This window comes from Clarias gariepinus, chromosome 5, assembly GCF_024256425.1.
Source record: "Clarias gariepinus isolate MV-2021 ecotype Netherlands chromosome 5, CGAR_prim_01v2, whole genome shotgun sequence".
In the NCBI taxonomy this organism is placed as follows: domain Eukaryota; kingdom Metazoa; phylum Chordata; class Actinopteri; order Siluriformes; family Clariidae; genus Clarias; species Clarias gariepinus.
In genome coordinates, this window is record NC_071104.1 from 11,838,027 (window position 1) to 11,859,910 (window position 21,884).

At 35.5% G+C, this 21,884-nt stretch overlaps 2 protein-coding genes across 2 annotated transcripts; both read right to left on the bottom strand.

The window, feature by feature from the left end:
* Positions 1 to 5,538: 5,538 nt before the first annotated feature.
* LOC128523864 (putative methyltransferase DDB_G0268948) lies at positions 5,539 to 12,573 on the bottom strand. The gene is made up of 6 exons (XM_053496015.1): positions 12,452 to 12,573; positions 7,869 to 8,029; positions 7,460 to 7,673; positions 7,117 to 7,217; positions 6,306 to 6,443; positions 5,539 to 5,908 (listed from the first exon to the last, which is right to left on the bottom strand). The coding sequence occupies exons 1-6, from the start codon at positions 12,560 to 12,562 to the stop codon at positions 5,818 to 5,820; spliced, it is 816 nt and encodes a 271-aa protein (XP_053351990.1). The 5' UTR covers positions 12,563 to 12,573; the 3' UTR covers positions 5,539 to 5,817.
* Positions 12,574 to 17,103: 4,530 nt separating this feature from the next.
* On the bottom strand, positions 17,104 to 21,087 carry LOC128523865 (putative methyltransferase DDB_G0268948). The gene is made up of 5 exons (XM_053496016.1): positions 20,949 to 21,087; positions 20,079 to 20,280; positions 19,377 to 19,537; positions 18,914 to 19,127; positions 17,104 to 18,164 (listed from the first exon to the last, which is right to left on the bottom strand). The coding sequence occupies exons 2-5, from the start codon at positions 20,187 to 20,189 to the stop codon at positions 18,021 to 18,023; spliced, it is 630 nt and encodes a 209-aa protein (XP_053351991.1). The 5' UTR covers positions 20,190 to 20,280; positions 20,949 to 21,087; the 3' UTR covers positions 17,104 to 18,020.
* Between the last annotated feature and the right edge of the window lie 797 nt (positions 21,088 to 21,884).

Sequence of the window (21,884 nt, forward strand, 5' to 3'; positions counted from 1 at the left end):
TTCACATTTAGGTGGAAAGGTTTGTTTCTAAGTATTGTGACACAGTTTGGGGATTAGGCCAGTGTTATTACGCATTATAAAAAAAGAGTCATCCCAAGTCATCCCACAATCCACGAACAAAAGAATAGTCTTCATTATAAAAATTAATTTTTGTACAGTAGATTACAGTACAGCAAATTGCACATGTGTGTGTTGGGAGGGGTGTATATTTTTAGATTATTTTAGCCATTATTTACATTGCAATTTGTCCAACAGCAGGCATGTATACAGTTGCATCCTTAAGATATGAGAAAAAGAGAATTAGAGAAACATGATACAGTAACATCAGTACTGAGTACACAGCAAAGTCCCCAGTGTTGCATCAACATCAGTAATTCTACAAGTAATTATATGAGTCCAGAGAATCTTATTCATCCTCTGATCAGCTCTCATGTATCTTCCATTAAAGGTTTTGAACACATCATTATTTTGTATAAAGATAATATTCTAATTACGAAATATTCCAGACTTTGCTCTGGACACAGGTCAAAAGTTTGCCTTTAGACAGACTGGATAAATCAATAATTTGGCAAAAGATTAATCTGGATTATTTTATGCCTAGACAAGAGTCTACCAATGCTAAACTAAAAAAAATAAAAATAAAAATAACTAACTAAAAGCTAAATCTTTACTAAAAGTTAACTGTTAGCATAAGACCTCACAGTGTCTAAACTGTGAGGTCTTTGCCTTGGATGGGTGACATAAAAGTAAAACCTTCTACTTTACTGAATAGCCTAGCTATTTTATCCACTTATTTGTTATTTATTTATTCTAGGGGGGAAAAACTGGCATAGATTTAATAATTTATTATAATACAAGATTTTTTATGAAAAAAAAAATGTTAAGTTAGCATGGGCAAGGTATTAATTCACTCTTAATTACTAATAAAGCCTAAGAACACTTGGAAGCTACGGAACTATCTACGTGTTTCTGGACAGTGAGAGCCCAAGCTCTGTTAAACAGATCTGAAGCAGCAATGCCACCCTAATGTTTGGCCATGCTGCTGTGTTTCAGAGCTAAAATGCCCTACTCTCTCTTTTGATCAGGGTCCAGATCCAAATATATATTTTTTTTTTTGTAAAAATGTAAATGTTTTTTGCTGTTTTGTAAAATCTTAATTGCATTACCAAAAAGCACTTTTATAACACTTACTCATTTCAGCACATGTAAGCTTTAAAATGTGACTTTTAAAATAAAAGGGAACAATGCACTCAACTACAATTTAAATTGTAGTGTAAGGAATCGCCACTAGAGGGCTAGTGTTTTGCCCTTTGTAGTTTTTGTTTTGCAGACTCAGTTTCCCAGAAGGCACCTTGGTTTTGGTGATGCTTGGTCAGGTTAAGTGTAGCTATGTGCATGTTAGGCTAAAGACATGTTTAGCTAAATGAATGTGTAGCTGACCGCCATTTTTAGCTGATTGCCATGTCTTTAGCCTTAGTCCTGTCTTGTCTCCCCATGTCTCTAGTCTCTCAGGCTCTCGTCTTGTCCCTGTTTTTAGCTCTATGCTTAACTTAAGTCTGTGTTTTGTCCTTGACCCTGTGTCTCAACATAGTGCTTCTATGTTGGGTAATGGGTATTACAGCCTGGATTTCGTCCTTAAGCATGTGTCTCAACGTGGAGCTTATATTTTGTGTAAATGGGTATAAGAGTCTGTGCCTTGTCAGTTAAGCATGTAACTCAACATAGTGCTTATATTTTCAGTATAATTCTTGTCTTGTCCTCTATGGGTCAGTTATGGGTAGTATAATTTAAGTGTTCGTTTATTTGTTTTTGTTTCTTTGGGACTCTTTTGTTCAAAAACACTCCTCTGTGCCTATGCCTGCCCATTGGTTGAAATGGTTGATATTATAACATATTACTGAGTGTCACTTAAAATCACCAGGATTTTTGAAATCTTTTGACCTTTTAGTACTTTTATCACCCTGCCCTTGAATTATTAATAAAAATGTATATTAATAAATAAATTTAACAACACCCTATTATTATAGGTACCTTCAAGTGACAGCAGAATGCCTACATTCTGTTACATCCGAGGGTTATTTCAGTATATTTCATGCCAGTATTAGTTCCATTACAGGATGGGTCCCTGCTTATCTCCTCATTCAAACAAATCACTGCAGTGCATGACTCTGATAAGCAAATTGGACATTATTATTATAATGGGACATATAATAATGACATAAATAAACTCTTCACTATCAAAGCAAGGGTACTTCTGAAATTTGGAACTCAAATTATTTATGGCATAACTCAATTATAAACATTAGGATTGCAGTTTTTTATAACAGTCCAGAGCAATTGAGAGTGTGGAAAGGAGGTGAAGAGGTGTGTACAAGTTGTAATGGGTGGAGAAAAGTGTCAGGTGTGTTAAGTGACACACATTCGTGAGAATGAAAGGTGTACAAGACAGTGGTGAGACCAGCAATGCTCTATGGCTTAGAGACAGTGGCCTCAAGGCCAACATGCAGCCTATAAAGTGTTTGCTTTGGGTGAATTTATGGCCAAAACCTTTGACCCAACTGTGTTAATATACTTCAGAATAAGTCTTGTAACATCATCCAGTGGAATTATGTAATATAATGTAAAACTTTAGTGTTTCATAAAACAAAGTGGTGAGACCAGCAATGCTCTACGGCTTAGAGACAGTGGCACTAAAGAAAAGACTGGAGGCAGAGTTGGAGGTAGCAGAGATGAAGATGTGGAGGTTCTCTTTAGGAATAACAAGGACAGGCAGGATCAAGGAGTTGTTCATCAGACAGACAACCCATGTTAGATGTTTTGGAGGTAAAGTCAAAGAGGCCAGATTAAGGTGGTTTGGACATGTATAGGTAGATGGATGCTGAGGTTGAAACTGCCAGACAGGAGGTCTAAAGGAAGACCAAAGAGGAGATTAATGGATGCAGTGAGAGGACATAAAATTAGTTGGGATGAGAGAAAAAGATACAGAGGACAGGGTTAGATGGAGGCAGATGATTCGCTGTGGCGACCAAATAGCCAAAGAAAAAGATTACAGTTTTTATGATCTAATCCATGTGGAATGTGCAAAGTCCTCCAGCAAAACCACTGACATTTCAGTATAGCACACACACTAATATATATATATATATATATATATATATATATATATATATACACTGTACATACACTATATATGTATATATAGTGCATCCGAAAGTATATTCACAGCGCATCACCTTTTAAACAATTTATGTCCTTATCCCAAAATAGATTAAATGCATCAGAATTCTACACAGAACACGCCATAATGACAATGTGAAAAATATTTACTTTAGGTTTTTGCAAATTTATTACAAATATATTTTTTTGATGGAGAAATAAGATGAGATAAAATAAGATAAGATAAACCTTTATTAGTCCCACAAGTGTGAAATTTGTTTTGCCACGGAAGCAAGTGGACAGTATAAAGTTAAACATTAAGAAACAACAGAATAAAGAATAAAGTAAAATAAAATAAAATAGAAAAAAAAAATACTAACAGCATTAAATGTACACTATACAACCTGGATATGGAATATGGAATAAGTATTCCATGTACATTAGTATTCACAGCCTCGAGGAAAAGTCCTGATGGTTTCAAACTTCTTCCACTTACTGTATGGATGAAGGAGGCCACTGTGCTCATTGGGACCTTCAAAGCAGCAGAAATTTATCTGTAACCTTCACCAGATTTGTCCCTCGAGACAATCCTGTCTCGGAGGTCTACAGACAGTTCCTTTGACTACATGCTTGGTTTGTGCTCTGACATGAACTGTCAACTGTGGGACCTTATATAGACAGGTGTGTACCTTTCCAAATAATGTCCTATCAACTGAATTTACCACAGGTGGACTCCAATTAAGCTGCAGAAACATCTCAAAGATGATCAGGGGAAACAGGATGCGCCTGAGCTCAATTTTGCAAACGCTGTGAATACTTATGAACATATGCTTTCTCATTTTTTTTATTTTACATTTTTTTGGAAAACAGTATATCAGTTATTTTAACTAACAATACCTATTGATTTAGACTTTTGTATATAGCCTCTTTCACAAATGCATCCCTTTTTTTCTTCAGACACAAGACATAACGTGTGAAACATGAACCATATAAAATTAAACCTTACACCACTTGATTTTTTATTTTATTTTGGGTCATCTTAAATCAGTAATCTCTCAGAATCAGCAGAAGCAGAAGTGCTGATTTGGTTTTATGTGAAAGTGTTTGTGTAAGTAGCCAATGTTATTCACAGTTTGTTGCCCAAATGTGGACAGGACTGAAACCAGTTTAAACTGAACCAGTCTTTTGCCTTATGCGATGGTCATAATTGGACTCTTAGAAGTCTTCTGTTTACATTTCTACTTACCTTTAAAACTATTAAACGTACTGAGGTTGTATTAGACTTAAACTCTCTCTCTTTCCCTCTCTCTCTACTTTTCAACACAATTATGCCTAATAGCCAGCATAAAGTGCCTTCAAATACTACCAGAGGTGGTTAGAGGAGCCAAATTTACTCAAGTAAGAGTACTGTACTTTATGTTTTAAATTTCTCATGTAGAAGTAAATAAGTTGAAAAGACTACTTAAGTACTAACTGTTTCAATCGTAATGTCTGATTACATTTTTTAAAATAAAAAAAAAATATATATATATATATATATATATATATATATATATATATATATATATATATTTTTTTCCCGCTATCCTGTCGGTTTGAAGGTGTGGTCTTCTGACTACATGTGGTTATTGTTACTGTGGCTGATTGGTCAAGTCATGCGGTATATCTACTGGCTGCATGTGTAGAATAAATGGTTAAAAAAAAAAACTGAGAGTCCTGTCTCTGAATGTAGTGGAGTAAGAGTAGCATTTCTTCTTCACAAATTTACTTAAGTAAAAGTAAAAAGTATGGTGCAGTAAAACTACTTATAAATGTAAGTAAATGTAAAAAAAAAAAGTAAATGTAACTAAGTAAATGTAAGTTGCTACTACCCACCCACACAATACAAAAATTCAGAGTGAATGTAAAACAACACCGATCAGTAACTTAGTGAAGTAGAAAGTACAATTTATTATTATTATTTTTGTATAAACAAGCCTGAAGGGTTAGGCTTTCCTAACTTTCCTGACTTCATTACACCACTTCCACTAGTCTGGGCTGTTTCACAATCATTTCAAAACTGCGATTCCTTTTTATTATTATTTTTTTAAATCCATATTTATAGGGTTTTTTTCCCATATTTTTTCCCATTTTTCCAATTATGTTGTTTTTGTTGCCAGTCTTGTTTAATGTTATTTTTAAGTACAAGGATAAAAAGTGTCAAAACAACCATCAGTGCACGCAATTATAATTTAAATTTATATTGGTTTAAGTCATTATAGAGAAAATGTATTTGTGGTATATGATTTTGTCCAGATAATCCATATCCATAAGTTCTAAATTGCACATACATTTAAATTTACCTCACCTTACAATAAGTGCTTCTCATCCACCGGCAACATTGCGTTTAGGCATGATAATTATTTAGATTAAACATTTAAATATTATGTTAGGAGGAAGGAACCGTGAAAAATTTTAAAAATTACATGGGCTTGATGTGCCCGATCATTTACTGTGCACATACAGTATGTGGTAGATAAGGTTGATTTTTCCTAATGACATTTATCAGTGCAATAATATGATCATGAGGAGTGTCAATGTCCATGAAAAATATATTGCATTGACCATTATATCAGTCCTCACTTAAATTTAATTGTCAGTCTCAAATCAGAAGTGTTCTTTTCACTGCGGTTTACATGCCAACACACAAAAGTAGTCTGTTGTGAACTGTAACTTAGTGTCAGGTGACGAGACGCCCATTTCCTCTAGAAACCTGTAAGAGAATTGAGGTTCAATGTGTTAAAATTTTTATAAAATGTCATTTATAAGAATAGATTTATTATAGAGCACATCATGTGTAAATTACGTAAGCCTATCTACAATTATGTACAAGGTAATAAATTGCATTTGTAAATTATTCGACAACTGAATAGCATGATGTATTGCCCCTGCAAAATTGATTATTAGCCCATTGTAGCACATCTCAAAGAAGTTTATTCCTCTAAGACTAATATAAGTTTTACAGTTTCTTTATTTAACACAGGATGATGTGTGTTTTTGCCTGTGTATTCATACATCGTAAAAACATACTCAAGACAAATCAGCTTCTGTTATCATGTTATCTATATAATATTACAAAATGATTATAAACTAAGAATAAACTAGATTACCGTGACTTCACTGACTCTAAAAAAGCAACTGCAGCTTGGGGATCTGTCTTAAAGTAGATCTGACAAGAAGACAAGGACTCCACAAAACCTACAAAACCTTCAACCGTCATTTCCATTCTCGTTGGAATTCTTTCAATCCTTTAGGAAAAAAGAGAAGTAAAGGTATAAACAAAAAGGATATCACACAAACATTAGTTGCAACTCTGAGGTAGGGTAGTTTAACTTTAGCAAAATACAATGTAAAATATTGCTAAAACACTAACAGTAAATAAATAGTATTAAAATATAATAATAAAATTTACAATAATAATATTCATAATAATAGTAATATTAATAATAAACCAATTGTTATTAATAATAATGGACCAATGATACCCTTTTTCCTACAGCATTGCTTTTAATACATTAGTTTGTAATATGAAAAAAAAGTAAAGAATTAAATTTTCTACCATACAGTATACTGTAATCTATTATTAGCAGCTGTAAGAGAACTCCATCTCACCTGGGTTGCAGTCAAAGAACCAGTCTGGCTGCAGGATATTCTTTTTTATTTCGAACTAAAAGTAGCCATACCTAATAGCTTATAGAAGACGTAATTGAACTGATCAAAAAGAAAGAACAGTGAATGGCTTCTGCTTTGTTAAATATATATTTTGTAGTCACCTTTGGTAGATAAGGTTGTACAGCTCTGGAATAATTCCTGCATGGTACTACAATAAACTAAACAACCCCACAAAGCATTGGATTATGTGCGCTGCGTAAAAATGTGTTTTAAAAATTAATTATCACACTGCTTGTCTTTTGCGTGTACCTCTCTTTGTCAGGGAAGGGTATAGCTTCAAATAAATCCTTCAGTCTGTTTCTGACCGCCTCCAACCGGGGACTAGCATAAGGTTTGAAAACCTCCATTACCTGAAGAAACACAAACAGAAGATACCGTACAATTGTATCTTACAAATAAATTTACATTTTTACAAAATAAATATACAGGCTCTGAGGTGGCACAAAAAAAGTTTTTAGTCATAATTTTTTTCAATTACCTTTTTTGTTTTATTAATTACATCATATCAGCATTCTTATTCTACGGAAGTCTAAGGGGAAGTTCTGGCCTAATAGTGTATCCTGTTTGACAAGCAGTGTCCTTAAGTTCTCACCTCTGCACAGATGTTGTTCAGTTTGTCACCACAGGATCCATAATGCAGGTTAAACTCATTATTGTAGCCCAGAAGAGCAATGCAGCCATGAGGCTTCAACACACGTGCAGCCTCCTTTAGGAATGGTTCGGTATCAAACCAGTGAGCTGCACATGCTGCAGTCAGCAAATCCACAGAGCCATCAGGAAATGGCAGAACCTCTGCTGGACCTGACCTGTGATAAGCACAATGTCATCAACCCAGCTTTATATTTCTTAATTTAAGTGCTTGTCCAAGTTTGTTAAGAGTTTACAGTGACATGTTTCTAAATGATTCTTGAAATAGAATGTATCGTGTCTTATGTAATGTATTATCTTTTATATTTTAACATAAACCTAAACAGAGAAAGAGAAAAGGCTTCATGGCAAACCTGTAGGTGACATTAACAAACCCTGGCACTGCCCTGGCTTCCTCCAACTGGGACTCACTGACATCAATACCCACTACTTTCTGGAAGTGAGGTGCCAGGAGACGAGTGTTCTGTCCCGTCCCACAGCCCAGGTCCACAGCAAGCTCATGAGGAGGTCCTTTCTACCAAATAAATTACATTTATATTTATTCATTTTAGACATTAATGTGTAATGTGAATTACGGTTGAGCTGAGCAGAGTTGGATTAGATGTCTTGCTCAAAAGTATGGATGGATATCGTACCGATGGTGCCAGAATTTTATCTCATGCCCTTAATCTACCAAAAATTACCTGAGTTAGAGAAGGAGAGGTGTAGGAAGTAGACCTTGTTTAAATACACACAGGTTAATTAATAGTTTATGTCAGCTCATCCTCGCGGATTCTTGATAAGCATAAAAAGACAGATGTTTAAAGTTACTGTACATCATAAATAAACATCACTGGAATTCATTCATCTTTAATAGTTTGTTTAGGATGTAAAATTAGGATGAAAAATTAATTAATCATTTACATGAGATTGGTATCAAAACTAAGAAATGAATTTAAAATATTGAAAATAAAATTGTATAATATACAATAAATATATAAGATAAGATATTTCACTCACTTATCAAGGGCACAATGCACACACACATATTTACATACTACGGGTAAAATTAGAACACCAATTTGCCTAATCTGCATGTCTTTGAAAGAGAATATGCAAATACAGACAGGAATCAAACCTGGCCAGGAGCCGAACCTGGACCCTCAAGGTGCAGGGTAACAGTGCTAACCTCAAGGCCAACATGCAGCCTATAAAGTGTTTGCTTTGGGTGAATTTAGGGTCAAAACCTTTGACCCAACTGTGTTAATATACTTCAGAATAAGTCTTGTAACATCATCCAGTGGAATTATGTTATATAATGTAAAACTTTAGTGTTTCATAAAACTGAAAGTGGTGAGACCAGCAATGCTTTATGGCTTAGAGACAATGCCACTGAAGAAAAGACAGGAGGCAGAGTTGGAGGTAGCAGAGCTAAAGATGTTGAGGTTCTCCTTGGGAGTGACGAGGATGGATAGGATAGAGAATGAGTTTATCAGAGGGACAACCCATGTTAGATGTTTTGGAGATAAAGTCAGAGAGGCCAGATTGAGGTGGTTTGGACATGTTCAGAGGAAAGATTGTGAATATATCGGTAGAAGGATGCTGAGGTTGGAACTGCCAGGCAGGAGGTCTAGAGGAAGACCAAAGAGGAGATTTATGGATGCAGTGAGAGAGGACATGAAGTTAGTTGGTGTGAGAGAAGAGGAGGCAGAGGATAGGGTTCTTGTTTTTCTTCAAAGAACCTGTGGGCCATGGCAGTGTCTTTTCAAGAGTGACTCATGATTCGCTGAGGTGACCCCTAAAAGGGAACAGCCGAAAAACAAAGAAGAAGAAGAAACTGAAACATGGTGTTTCTCTTTAAAGAACCTGTGTGCCATGGCAGTGTCTTCTCAAGAGTCAGCTTATATACTGCTCATAACAGTATATAACACTAAATCATTGCTTTATGTTTACTACCAATTACATGGGTAAATTACGGTGGCCCTGAAGTGCAAAACAAATTAACAAAACTGAAAACAAAATAACAAAACCCAAAACAAAATAACAAATTCAAAACCAAATTAACAAAACGGAAAACCAAATAACTAATATCTGACTGGCCCAGAAGTGCAATACAAATTAACAAAACGGAAAACAAATTAAAAACCAAATAAAACCCAAAACAATTTTTTTTGGAGGGGGGGAGTTTTGTTGTTTTGTTTTTGGTTTTGTTATTTTGTTTTCAGATTTGTTAATTTGGTTTTGAATTTGTTAATTTGTTTTCCGTTTTGTTAATTTGTATTGCACTTCTCGGCCAGTCCGATACAAACCGGAAAAGGTAGGTATAGTTAGCGAATAAAATGCTTACCGCTGATTGGACGAGACATCTGTCACTCAAGATATACAGGAAGTAGGAACTTGTTTCTTTATGTTTTTTTTTTTTTTTTTTTAGTTTTGATAATTGCAACACATTTTATTTAATTATTCAATTTTTAAACATCACAAAACAAATGAGACATGATCATTTTTTACAGTCTCCTTCTGTGCAGCTAAGCAATCTTGCCTTTTTTAAAACAGGGAGATAAAATAATTTACACATTTTTGTCCCATATCTACAAAAATAAAATCAAAGGAATAACTAGAGCTTTACATAAAAAGAACATTTATAAAACAAAAGTGTGGTAGCTATATTACATAAGTAAACAACATTGAGAATAATAATAGCAACAATAATAATAAAATAATAAAGAATTATATGCACACAGTAGTTTCCACAAGCTCTGGCTCTTTCAGTTGGCTTTCCCCCACATTGTGCATTTTAATAAAAAAAATAATAAAGTATGAACATGTGGAGATGGAAGAGACAGGGTTGAAGAGGGAAAGATCGAAATTAAATTAAAAAAATGGTGAGATGATGAAAAACTGTGCATAAGTTAAAGCTAAGAAGAGAAATAGGGTCAACATTTCTCCACCTGAGTTACGCAGTAGTTAAACACGCACAGACTCGACCCACTCGTACTGATAAAACCTCAGCAGTGGACAAATTCCTCTTCCTTCTCCCTTTTGTGTGTTAGATCTTCCAGGCTCAACACTACAGAGACTAACTTAGTGTTAGGCAAATGAGATATAGTCTGATTTTGCTCAGTGACAGACATGTTTGGCAACAAAGGGCGGAACTTAGGTTACCGCTCATCTATCAATCACAACCTTCATCATGGCATCATTGTTAACTTTCGAATTTCTTTACACTGACGTAAGGCTTAGCATTAAATACTGTTAATTTATTACATTTTTTTGTATAAATTTTGTAGTAACTAGTGACATTTTGCTCAATGTTGTAGTGATCAGGTTCTTGATTAACCCAGGAAGAAAGTTTTAAGCACCAATTGCTACAGAATCAGAATTCCAAGGGGGTGGAGTTTGATCTCATCCAGTTTCTGCTACCTGGATGGATGGGGGGGTGGGCTCAAATCTGATTTAGCACCAGAGTCAAAATAAAACTGCAGGGGTGGAGTCAGACCTGATCTAGTCATAGTCCAAATAAATCTGCATGGGTAGAGTCAGACCTGATCTAATTAGAGTCCAAATAAAACTGTAGGGTTGGAGGCAGACCTGATCCAGCTCCTCCCATTTAAGTAGAGGTAAAATAAAATTGCAAAAGAAGGAATTAGAACCAATATAGCTCCTCCCACCAAGGTAGCGGCAAAGTAAAACTACAAGTGGTGAAGTCAGAACCGATCCAGCTTTGTTTCTTTATGTTTCTTGTGTGTTCTGCTTCACTTTAAACTATGATGGCCGTGAAGTGCAAAAAAATTAACAAAACTGACTTCAGGGCCACTGTAAGTTCGCCATATTTGAAACCACAATAATGTTTGCACATTCATACACACGCGAATCTACCGCTACTACAGTACTTCCTGTATATCTTGACTGACAGATGTCTCGTCCAATTAGCGGTAAGCATTTTATTCGCAATCTATACCTACCTTTTCCGGTTTGTATCGGACTGGCCGAGAAGTGCAATACAAATTAACAAAACGGAAAACAAATTAACAAATTCAAAACCAAATTAACAAATTCAAAACCAAATTAACAAATCTGAAAACAAAATAACAAAAACAAAAACAAAACAACAAAACTCCCCCCCCTCCAAAAAAAATTGTTTTGGGTTTTATTTGGTTTTTAATTTGTTTTGCGTTTTGTTAATTTGTATTGCACTTCTGGGCCAGTCAGATATTAGTTATTTGGTTTTCCGTTTTGTTAATTTGGTTTTGAATTTGTTATTTTGTTTTGGGTTTTGTTATTTTGTTTTCAGTTTTGTTAATTTGTTTTGCACTTCAGGGCCACCGTAGTAAATACTTTTCATAACCGGATTCTAAAATAATAGCTACTTACAGTAATAGTTCTCCAAAGCAGCTTGACGGTTTCTCAGTGAGTGATCATCTAAGAGCTCAAAGGTCGTCCAAAGTCAGCAGTGGTTTCTGGTTTCTCCTTAAACCTTTTCATAATATTATGCACTGTAACTGGTAATACCTACATTTTTTGCCGTCCTGCTTAGCGAAATATTTGAACAATCCTGAGAACTGATTGATAAAGTAAGCCATGACCTGTGTCATCTCTGTTTACAAAGACTCGTCCACTTGTAACTGCTTCTTTTATACCATAATATAAATAATGTAACATAATTCCCACACCTGTTAAAAGTCCACCTGCTTATTGTGAATATTCTATAACTTTACACTCTTATCTTGCCGCAGACATTAAATTCGAAATGTTGTTATATTCAATAAAGTACAATCAAGCTGGTAGGACTCAAGAGAATTTATTAATAGCAGATTATTGTTTTTGGGAAAAAAAATCTTTTTTCCCCCAGAAATCTGAATTGTATGACCTACATCAAAGCCATTGTTTAAGGTATAAACATTACCAAAAGATTAATGAGTGTGTGCCCATATTTGAAGTATTAAGTAATGCCTACCTTTTTGTCCATATACTCCAGAATGACTCTTGTAACATCATCAGGTGGACTTATGCGATACTTTTTGTAAACTAACGCATGATGTTTTTCTTCAAAGAACCTGTGGGCCATGGCAGTGTCTTTTCAAGAGTGACTCAGCAGATAGTCAGTTCAGATACTACTGTATTCACCCCCTGGTTAATCATTAGTTCACCATTACTACCCATTCACATCGGTAAGCATTCTTCAAGTAATCATTGAATAGGATAAAGTTATAATCTGATAGTCCTTTGCTGTGATAATGCTGGACATTTGTGACACACAGTGGGTAGTAGTGATGGTACTGTGACACAGAAGCTCCGGAGCTTGTATCGGGCAGAAGGGCCGTGTCCAAACGAAGCCTTGCTTCGAGGTTTCCATGTGAGGATCATGTGGATCATGTGACTGAAGTCCGGGCGCCGCTTAAGGAAAGCTTGTGCACTCTTCTGCACAACAAAGATTTTGCTTCTTGAACACTGTTTGGTGAACCTGATAGGGTTTTGGCTGCTGATCCTGTATTGTCATGTTTTTCCTTCTATTTATAGCAATTTACGTTGTTTCTGTGATAACCCTATAAACAATGTTTTTTGCACTTTGGCATGCCCAGGTACAGTATGAGTGCAGGGTTACAGTTCAGTGGTACTGTATGCGATTCATTGTGATAATATAGGCATTATAGTGTGCACATATTGTTTCAAAATATAGCACTGTCTCAGTAGCTATGCAACAAGTAAGACTATAGACTTTTTAAAAGTACATTCTGTTACATCTGACATTTGTATACATTATGCCTCAGATAGGCTCAATGACTGCTCTTGTAAACAAGAAATATCAACTGTACTTTGGCTGTAAAATTGGTTAACAATGACAAGGAACTAGTGTTAAGAGACTTTGGTTTATCAAAAGCAAAACCTCAATTGCTCGGTTCGAGAATTTTCTGTTTTTTGAAGCTGCCAAGACGATATAACCAACTTCTTCGCACAGGTAGACAATCTCGTCTTCTGTGTTGACATCGAAGTTTGTGACCATGACCCTGAAGAGTTATATCTCTTTATTGCTTTAGTGTTAAGTCTCAAAGATGTTTTGCTACACAAGTTTACCCTGCAATACCTGTTGGCTCTGTTGCACACATGAAAGGATTCCTACGAGAACCATAGCATATGGTTCTATTTGTATTGCATAGCGAACACAAATGGAATATCCGTAGAGATCTAATCGTTACATTATTCTAGAAAGATTTAGCCACTCCGCAGGAAGGACAGACAAATATGGTGCATGAACCACTTGTAAACCATGAAAATATATTTGAGCCTCCTCTTTACATAAAACTGGGACTTATTAGGAATTTTGTAAAAACAATGAACAAGGTGCAGATGTTGCCGAAAAGAGCCAAGATCAAAGAGGGCATTTTTGTTGGTCCTCAGATCAGAGATATGATGAATGGCAATCAGTCGAGGATCTGATGGTTGGGCCAAAACAGATTGCTTGGAAGGCCTTCAAAGGTGTTGTTGACAGTTTCCTTGCCAATCGCAGATATCTAAACTTCATTGAGCTGGTAGAGAATTATCCTAAAGCATACTAAACAATGAAGTGCAACATGTCACTCATGATTGATTTTCTCCACTCACACATATAATTATTCCCATCAATTCTCGGTGCCATCGATGATGAACATGGTAAAATGTTCTATCAGGACAACAAATAAGTGGCAACATCAGGGCAGCGAGAATCTGTTAATGCACGCTGACTACTGTTGGACACTGAATTGTGACACACCTGACATTGAATACAAGCAAAAATTAGGAGCTAAATACTTTTTTACTTCTGTTAAACTTTCACAGCATATGAGCACAGTGGCGGCTGGTGAAAATTTTTCCTGGTGGGGCTGATGTGACAAAATATTTCTTTGCTTAGTCCAATATAAGAATTAAAATCAACAGTCAGACGATGATTACAATTAACAGTAATGATTTAATCTCCTCCTCAAAATCACCAGTTTCACAGATAAAGTAAATGAACAAATTTCCATTGTATAATACGCCATGCATGCTTAAGAGTATCAAATACAATAATCAGCATCAAAGGGTATGATCAGCTGGATCACCTTCCAAGCGAAGTTGCATCTCAAAGTGGTTTACACAAAGAAAAACAGTTTAAAAAATGCAATTTAACACAACAGTCTAAAACGGGTATATTAATAAGGATCTCACCGAATTTGGTGGAAACTGCTCTTCGCTCGTTAAGTTCGCCATCATTACTCTGATTGACCGCGCCTCTCTCTGATTGGCCGCGCCTCAAAAGAAAAAAAAAAATTTAATCTCGCGGTATTTTCTGCGGCTTGGGGCAGAATTTCCAGCGCCCCAAGACCATAAAATTCTGAGAACCTGATTGGCCGCATATTTATTAATTTACCTAGCAACAGCTACATGACGGGCTATTTGGCTGCACTCAGGGGCGCTTTTTCTCAGCGCCCCATGACAGAAACGATACAAGTGTGTCTGTGGAAATTCACTGGTGAATGAATGTCACTAGGTGGGAAATGTTGTATATGTTATTCATATCGCATGTAGACACATACTGGTGGGTAAACCGAATTTAAAAACTTAATTTGTAAAAAATATATTTTACATTTTTAGCCCCTCTTATCAGGGAGGGCGGTGCCCCAGCGCCCCCTATGGGCCGGCCGCCACTGTATGAGCAACATGAATACGACTAAATGGATTACTGCCAATAAACTAATAACTACTATTTGTGTTTAACCATAAGGTGCCTATCAAAATAAGCAAAAGCTTTTGATAAAGCAAAACTTAAAAAAAATATTTTTGTGCAGATTTAGAGATGTTGATTATGTGCATAAACACTTCCTTGAACAGTGCAGCTACTTGTACATATTCATTGTGCTGCTTTGTCATGTTATGGTTTAGTTGCTACACAAAATTCGTCCACTAGATGGCAGTAAAATAAGCCTTGAATGAAGCTTCATGAAATGAACCTTTTGGTGAAACTATTGGTTCACCTGGCCATTACTAGTGTGTAATGTATGTTACAAGGTGATGTTATGTTACACTTTCCTGTTCCAAATCTCCCAAATTCTCGCATTCCTAAGATGCAAATATTTTTACCACTGGAAGGCATTATATTTGGGCATCAGAATTGAGCATGTTATATTTTTATTCTGTCATCTACACAAAATGTATTTCTCTTGCTGAAACTCGAAGGAGTTTTTCTCCCTCTAATTTGGGTTGCCAGATGACTCTGTCAAATTAGGGAGTGCTTAAATGTCCCATTATATATATCCCACCCAACTTAATAAAAAAAAAAAAAGAAAAAAAGACAGATCAAATACTAACACCAGTACTTAAAGTTATACTGTAGCTTAGTTACATGTTTTTTCCTTAACTTTAATGAGCCTGATTCATATCTATCCAAAACACACTTTCAAGGCCAATATGATAAACAGTAGCCTATTATTAATTTGATTTACATTTTTCTTCATAGAATAGTGAATGAAAACAATAGCTTGTATCCATATCATCATCACAGAAATATCCTCATGCTTCATATTTCACTTTATCAATTAAGTATTTTATATGGGATTTTTTTTTCCTGCACCTGAAAATGATCTGATCTGATCCTTGACCTAAAAAGTTGGCTCTGATTTGAATTGTGAGTTTAGTGATCTGTGGCTCAGTGGTAGGTGCTTCGTCTGGCATGCGAAAGGCCCGGGTTCGATTCCTGCCCAAACCCCAGTCACTGGTTACAGTGCTGGTCCTATGCCCAGGTAAAATGGGAGAGTTGCAAAAAAAAAGGAACAAAGGGAAAAGGGCATCCAGTGTAAAAAACCAGTGCCAAGCTTGTATGTGCGGACCAAGTGTCCGCTGTGGTGCCCCCTTGTCGGGAGCAGCCAAAAGACCAACAACTAATAAGATATTGCAAGACACAAGAGAGAGAGAGTAAGACATGTTACGTGCTGAGGCTAATGGGTAGCAAAGGTCTGCACCTACTGGTACTATCATGACAGACTGTAAAAGAAACTCAAATGTAAAATAAAGACTTTATTAGCTCTCTGTGCAAACACGTGGTGGATTTCTACAAATAACAGATCCATTTAATAGTGCACCAATGTGATTATAGCAAACAGCAAATATGGAGAATAATGTTCTGTTAGCCTTCATGTTTAATGTTTTCATGTTCCTCGTTTAAATCAGAGCATTTCTCTTCACTGTGGTTTACATGCCAGCACACAATAGAAGTCAGTAGTGAACTCTAAGTTAGTGTCAGGTGATGAGACGCCCATTTCCTCTAGAAGCCTGAAACAGAATGGGGGTTAAATGTGTTAAATATGTGTTTGTATATATAACACAATGCAAAAATGTCTTTCATAATAAAACACTTAATGTAAAGCAAGCAAGACAAATTAGCTTCTCTTACCATGGTAGCTATATAATACTACAAAATTATTATAAACCAAAAATAAACTGATTACCGTCTCATCATTGACTCTAAAAGAGCAGTTGCTTCTTGGGGATTTGTCCTAAAGTAGGTCTGACAGTAAGAGAAAGACTCCACAAAGCCAACTGCACCTGCAACCGTCATCTCCATCTTCAGTGGAATTCTTTCAATCCTTTCCAAAAAAAAAGTCAGTTTACAGGTTAAAACAATGTTATCACACAAACATTAGTTATGACTTGTATGTATTATAGATTTTAATATACATTACTGTTGGCAACATGCAATGCCAAGTATGAATGAGACACTAATAGACCAACACTTATTCTCTACCTACAAACTTGTAAATAATGAGTAATTAATTTAAAAATATAAAAACAAATGCCACAATCTACAAATAAATAAATAAATAAATAGTCTTTGTTAAGGAAATACAGCATGCATTGTGTTACTAATGAACCTTAACAGAGTATCACACAACATGACTTGGACCACTTGTAGGAATTACGCCTATACAGAGCTCTTTGTTCCTGCACAGTTTGTAAATATCTATTCCTAAACTGTGTAATAACAACGGCCTAGTCCTACAACTGTGCCATGATACTCAGAAGCAATCCTTCCCAGCTGATTAAGAAATTCTTCAATTAATAGCACTGATTAAACGGGATCATGTAAAATGCCCACAATGTTGAACCAAATTACAATAGCTTTTTGGTTTGGGAAAGCGCTGGGGCAGCCAAGGGGCAACATCAAGTTCAGAAATATGAATTAAATGCAGATGTGCGAAATGTGTACCTGGCTCCAAAGGAATAATATATCAAATTAATATTTAATAAATAGAAAATAATAATAATAAAAATAATAATAATAATAATGTGTTTCTAAAACAGTTAGTTTTAAATAGTTTTCCATGAAACAAAATCAAGCAAGGTTATCCTATCCTATTCGCAATGGTTGGTGTTGCAGTAGGTTTTTATTCTGAACAAACAGAAACCAAAATGACTGAGGGCCAGACTGACCTGATTAACAAGGTGACTTGCACCAAAATTATTTCATGATGCTGATGAATGACTCAACAACTACTTAAATCCATGGATCGATGCTATGTCATGAAATTGTTTACACAGATTGTCATTTGCATATACCTTTCTTTGTCAGCGAAGGGTATTGCTTCAAATAAAGCTTGCAGTCTACTGTTGGCTATCACCACCCGAGGACTAGCATAAGGTTTGATAACCTTCTTTACCTAGTGAAAAACCAACAGAAAATACCATTGTACAAAAAAGTACACATATAATAAAAGTAATCTGCAGTACACTCTGACCATTATACCCATGCGCTTTCTGAACATCCCATTCCCAATTTAATCTCAAACTACTGCTATAGTAAGTTTCAGTCTTCTGAGTAGACTTTCCACTAGATTTTGGAGTATGGCTATGGAGCTTTGAGATCATTCTCAAATCATTAGTGGAGGATTACAGGAGCATTAGTGAGGTCAGGCACTAATGTTAATGGAGGAGGACTGGGGAAGCCTGTTTTGCACTCACTGTTTTAATTATCCCCAAAGGTCTTCAGTCAGTTTGAGGTCAAGACTTTGGAAACGTAATACAAGTTCGTACATTCTAAAACCCTTAAAAATGTCTCCAAGGACCTTACAGAGAAATTTTCATGCTGGAACATTTTTGGGCCCCACAGTATTAGTAAAAGGAGATTCTAAAGCTTTATTATACAAAAAAAAGTCTTCAAACTTTGTGGCAACAGTTTGGGGATGGATCACATATGGGTGTAATGGTCAGGTCACATACATTTGGCCATATATTATAAAAGAATTTAAATGCTTAAAATTTAATCTGACATAAGAACAAAACTTTGCTTCTATACTGATTTAAGCAAATTTAAGCCTCTCTGCTCAGAAACCATATCATTGTTCCTATTCCTAAGATGTCTGATGAGTCTTTTTTACAGACCTTTTTGTTTTGTCCAATTAGTTCTCACCTCTGCACAAATGTTGTTCAGTTTGTCACTACAGGATCCATAATACAGATTAAAGTCATCAGTGTAACCCAGAAGAGCAATACACCCATGAGACTTCAACACACGTGCAGCCTCCTTTAGAAATGGTTCAGTATCAAACCAGTGAGCTGCAGATGCTGCAGTCAGTAAATCCACAGAACCATCAGGAAATGGCAGCACCTCTGCTGGACCTGACCTGTGATAAGCACAATGTCAAAACTCTCTATTATCATTTACACTTTATTAATCTTATTTTTCAATCTAATTGCTTGTTTGTTGGCAAGATAAGTGTGTTCTTATAACTGTTCTTACCAGTATAATTTTAAAAAGCTGAGATCATATTGTCCAGACAATTAAAAATTCTTTTCAGTGCACAATGCATCATCTCAAATAAATTGTTTTAGACAAACCCACACAGAGAAATAGAAAACGCTTTGTGGCAGACCTGTAGGTGACATTGGCAAACCCTGGCACTGCCCTGGCTTCCTCCACCTGGGACTCACTGACATCAATGCCCACTACTTTTTGGAAGTGAGGGGCCAAAAGACGGGTGTTCTGTCCCGTACCACAGCCCAGGTCCACAGCAAGCTCATGAGGAGGTCCTTTCTACCAAACAGGCCGCATTTATATTTATTTATTAACAGTTATTAATTGTTATTATTAATTATCAATTGAGCTGAGCAAACAAATGTCATTTTTATAACATGAATTATTTGCATTATAATAGATACATTTAAAACAGTAGGAAATTAACTGATTCGGCTTTTTTGATGGTTAAACCTTGCTTTATTTGTAAGTCTTGCATTGTGTCTAATAAATAAATCCAGTTTTAACTTTGCATTTGGTTTTAGTTCAGTAGGCCTATGGTAATTACACAATGTTGGCACAATTTCTTGGTTGGTACTTGTAACATTAGAGTATAACCTTTTATTACTTATAATAAAAGCACATTTAGTGCTAAAAATACTTCTAAATGTTTTAATAATGTTTACGTTACCTAAGTTTTAGCTAGTGCTTTTCATCCAACATAAGCGTATAAGCTCAATTAGGTACGGTGGTGAACCAAGAAGCCAAAACTTTGTAGTGTTACAGTAACTAAGGTAGTATTACAGAAATGAATGACTGCATGATTGAATAACTATCCTACCTTTTTGTTTAGGTACTTCAGAATGAGCTCCATAACACTATCAGGTGGAATTATGCGATATTTTTGGTAAATTGATGCATGGTGTTTCTCCTCAAACAGCCTGTGGGCCATGGCAGTCTAACTCTCAGTTGATTTTCTTTTCACGAGTGACTCAGCAGGTGTTTAAGCTTGTGTCCCTGCTTACAGTCTGGTTGATCATTAACTTAAAAAAAAAAGAAGGAGAAAGAATAGATGCCGAAAACTTACATAAGTAAACAGACTGTGTTGAATGTTATCACATTTCATTAATTATAGTGGAGACTGGTGTAACTGCTGTGAGTTTATCACTCACCAATTATTTATTAACCACTCTTGATCATTCACACGCGTTTTCAGTTTGCTAAAAGAGACTGGTTTTATCTTGAACTAAATTTAAACATTTATTTCTTTTTCTATACATGCAAGCAAATTAAACAGTCACAGAATAATGTAAGTGGTAATGTAACTGCATTTAAGTGCATTTTTGCTCTATGCTTACCCTGTACTATAAGTACTTTACTGGAATAGCATACAGGAGTCTCTCAGCCAGGGAGTGTGGAATATAAAATGTAAAGTTTTTCTTTTTTGATTGACCCTTGTGTTAATTAGGGGAGAGGCATGCAGAAGCACACACACTGGTTAATCGATATGTACCACTAAATTATATGAGATTATAAACTTACACGAGACGTAAACACAGGGAAGCTACAGTCTTGTTTAAATTGAACAAATAATAATTTATTTAAACTCCTTCGTGCATGACTATGCAAGAATAGGAAATCATTCGCAAAAGCATAATAGGAAATAAATAAGAGAGCAGCCAAAAGTATCTATCTATCTGTGTAAACTTACCTTTTGCAGTTTTTAATCTTTATACGCAGCAAACAAAATAAATCCGGAAAGCAGTCATGGAAAGCGGAAAATTAAGACAGTATCAATACACTGACACTTTCACGACACTTCCACTTTTTCTCGCGAGATTTTCACAAATCTCTTAAAGAGACAGCACATGTTTCTGACACCTCCCATTTCAGTCTTCTGTTTGTGAAATTTTATGATAAGAACGAAATCATGTTTACGAAGTATGTGGTGTAGTTATTTCACCAAGTTTTTATGAATAATATTAATAAAAAGATTTAGTTAAACGATCCAAGACTATAAAGCTTTGTTTTTTACCCTTAGTTTTTTTTTTTCAAGCATTTTGTTACATTTTATTTTTAATCGAAGATAACACATTTATACTTTTTCACAATACTTATCTATATTCAAGATCTGGAATAGTGGAATAGTGTTAGTCAGCCACTCTCTCTCTCTCTCTCTCTCTCTATATATATATATATATATATATATATATATATATATATATAACTTAATAAGATACAGCAAACAAGTTGTTGTAACCATAGTGGATTTATGCAAGAAAACTGTAAGAAGTGTTGAACATTTGACGTAAAAAAATAAACGACAAAGAATTCATGGACGTCCAAATCGTCAGTAAACTAGTTCAATAAGAAAGATACGCTTCAGAACTTGTGGAATAACATGCCCGTACACACGTCATTTACAGACCTCCAGGGCCGTATTCTAAATTTCTTTGTGAATTTGCAGGTTTCCTCTCAAACCTAGTCGTTTCTGTAGACAAGGCGTTAATTGCTGAAGATTTTAATATTCATTTTGAGAATCCAGAAGACCCTTTGCGTAGAGCATTTATGTCCATACTGGACTCAGTAAGAGTAAATCGGTGTGTAGTAGGACCCACTCATAAAGCAGGTCACACTTTAGATTTTA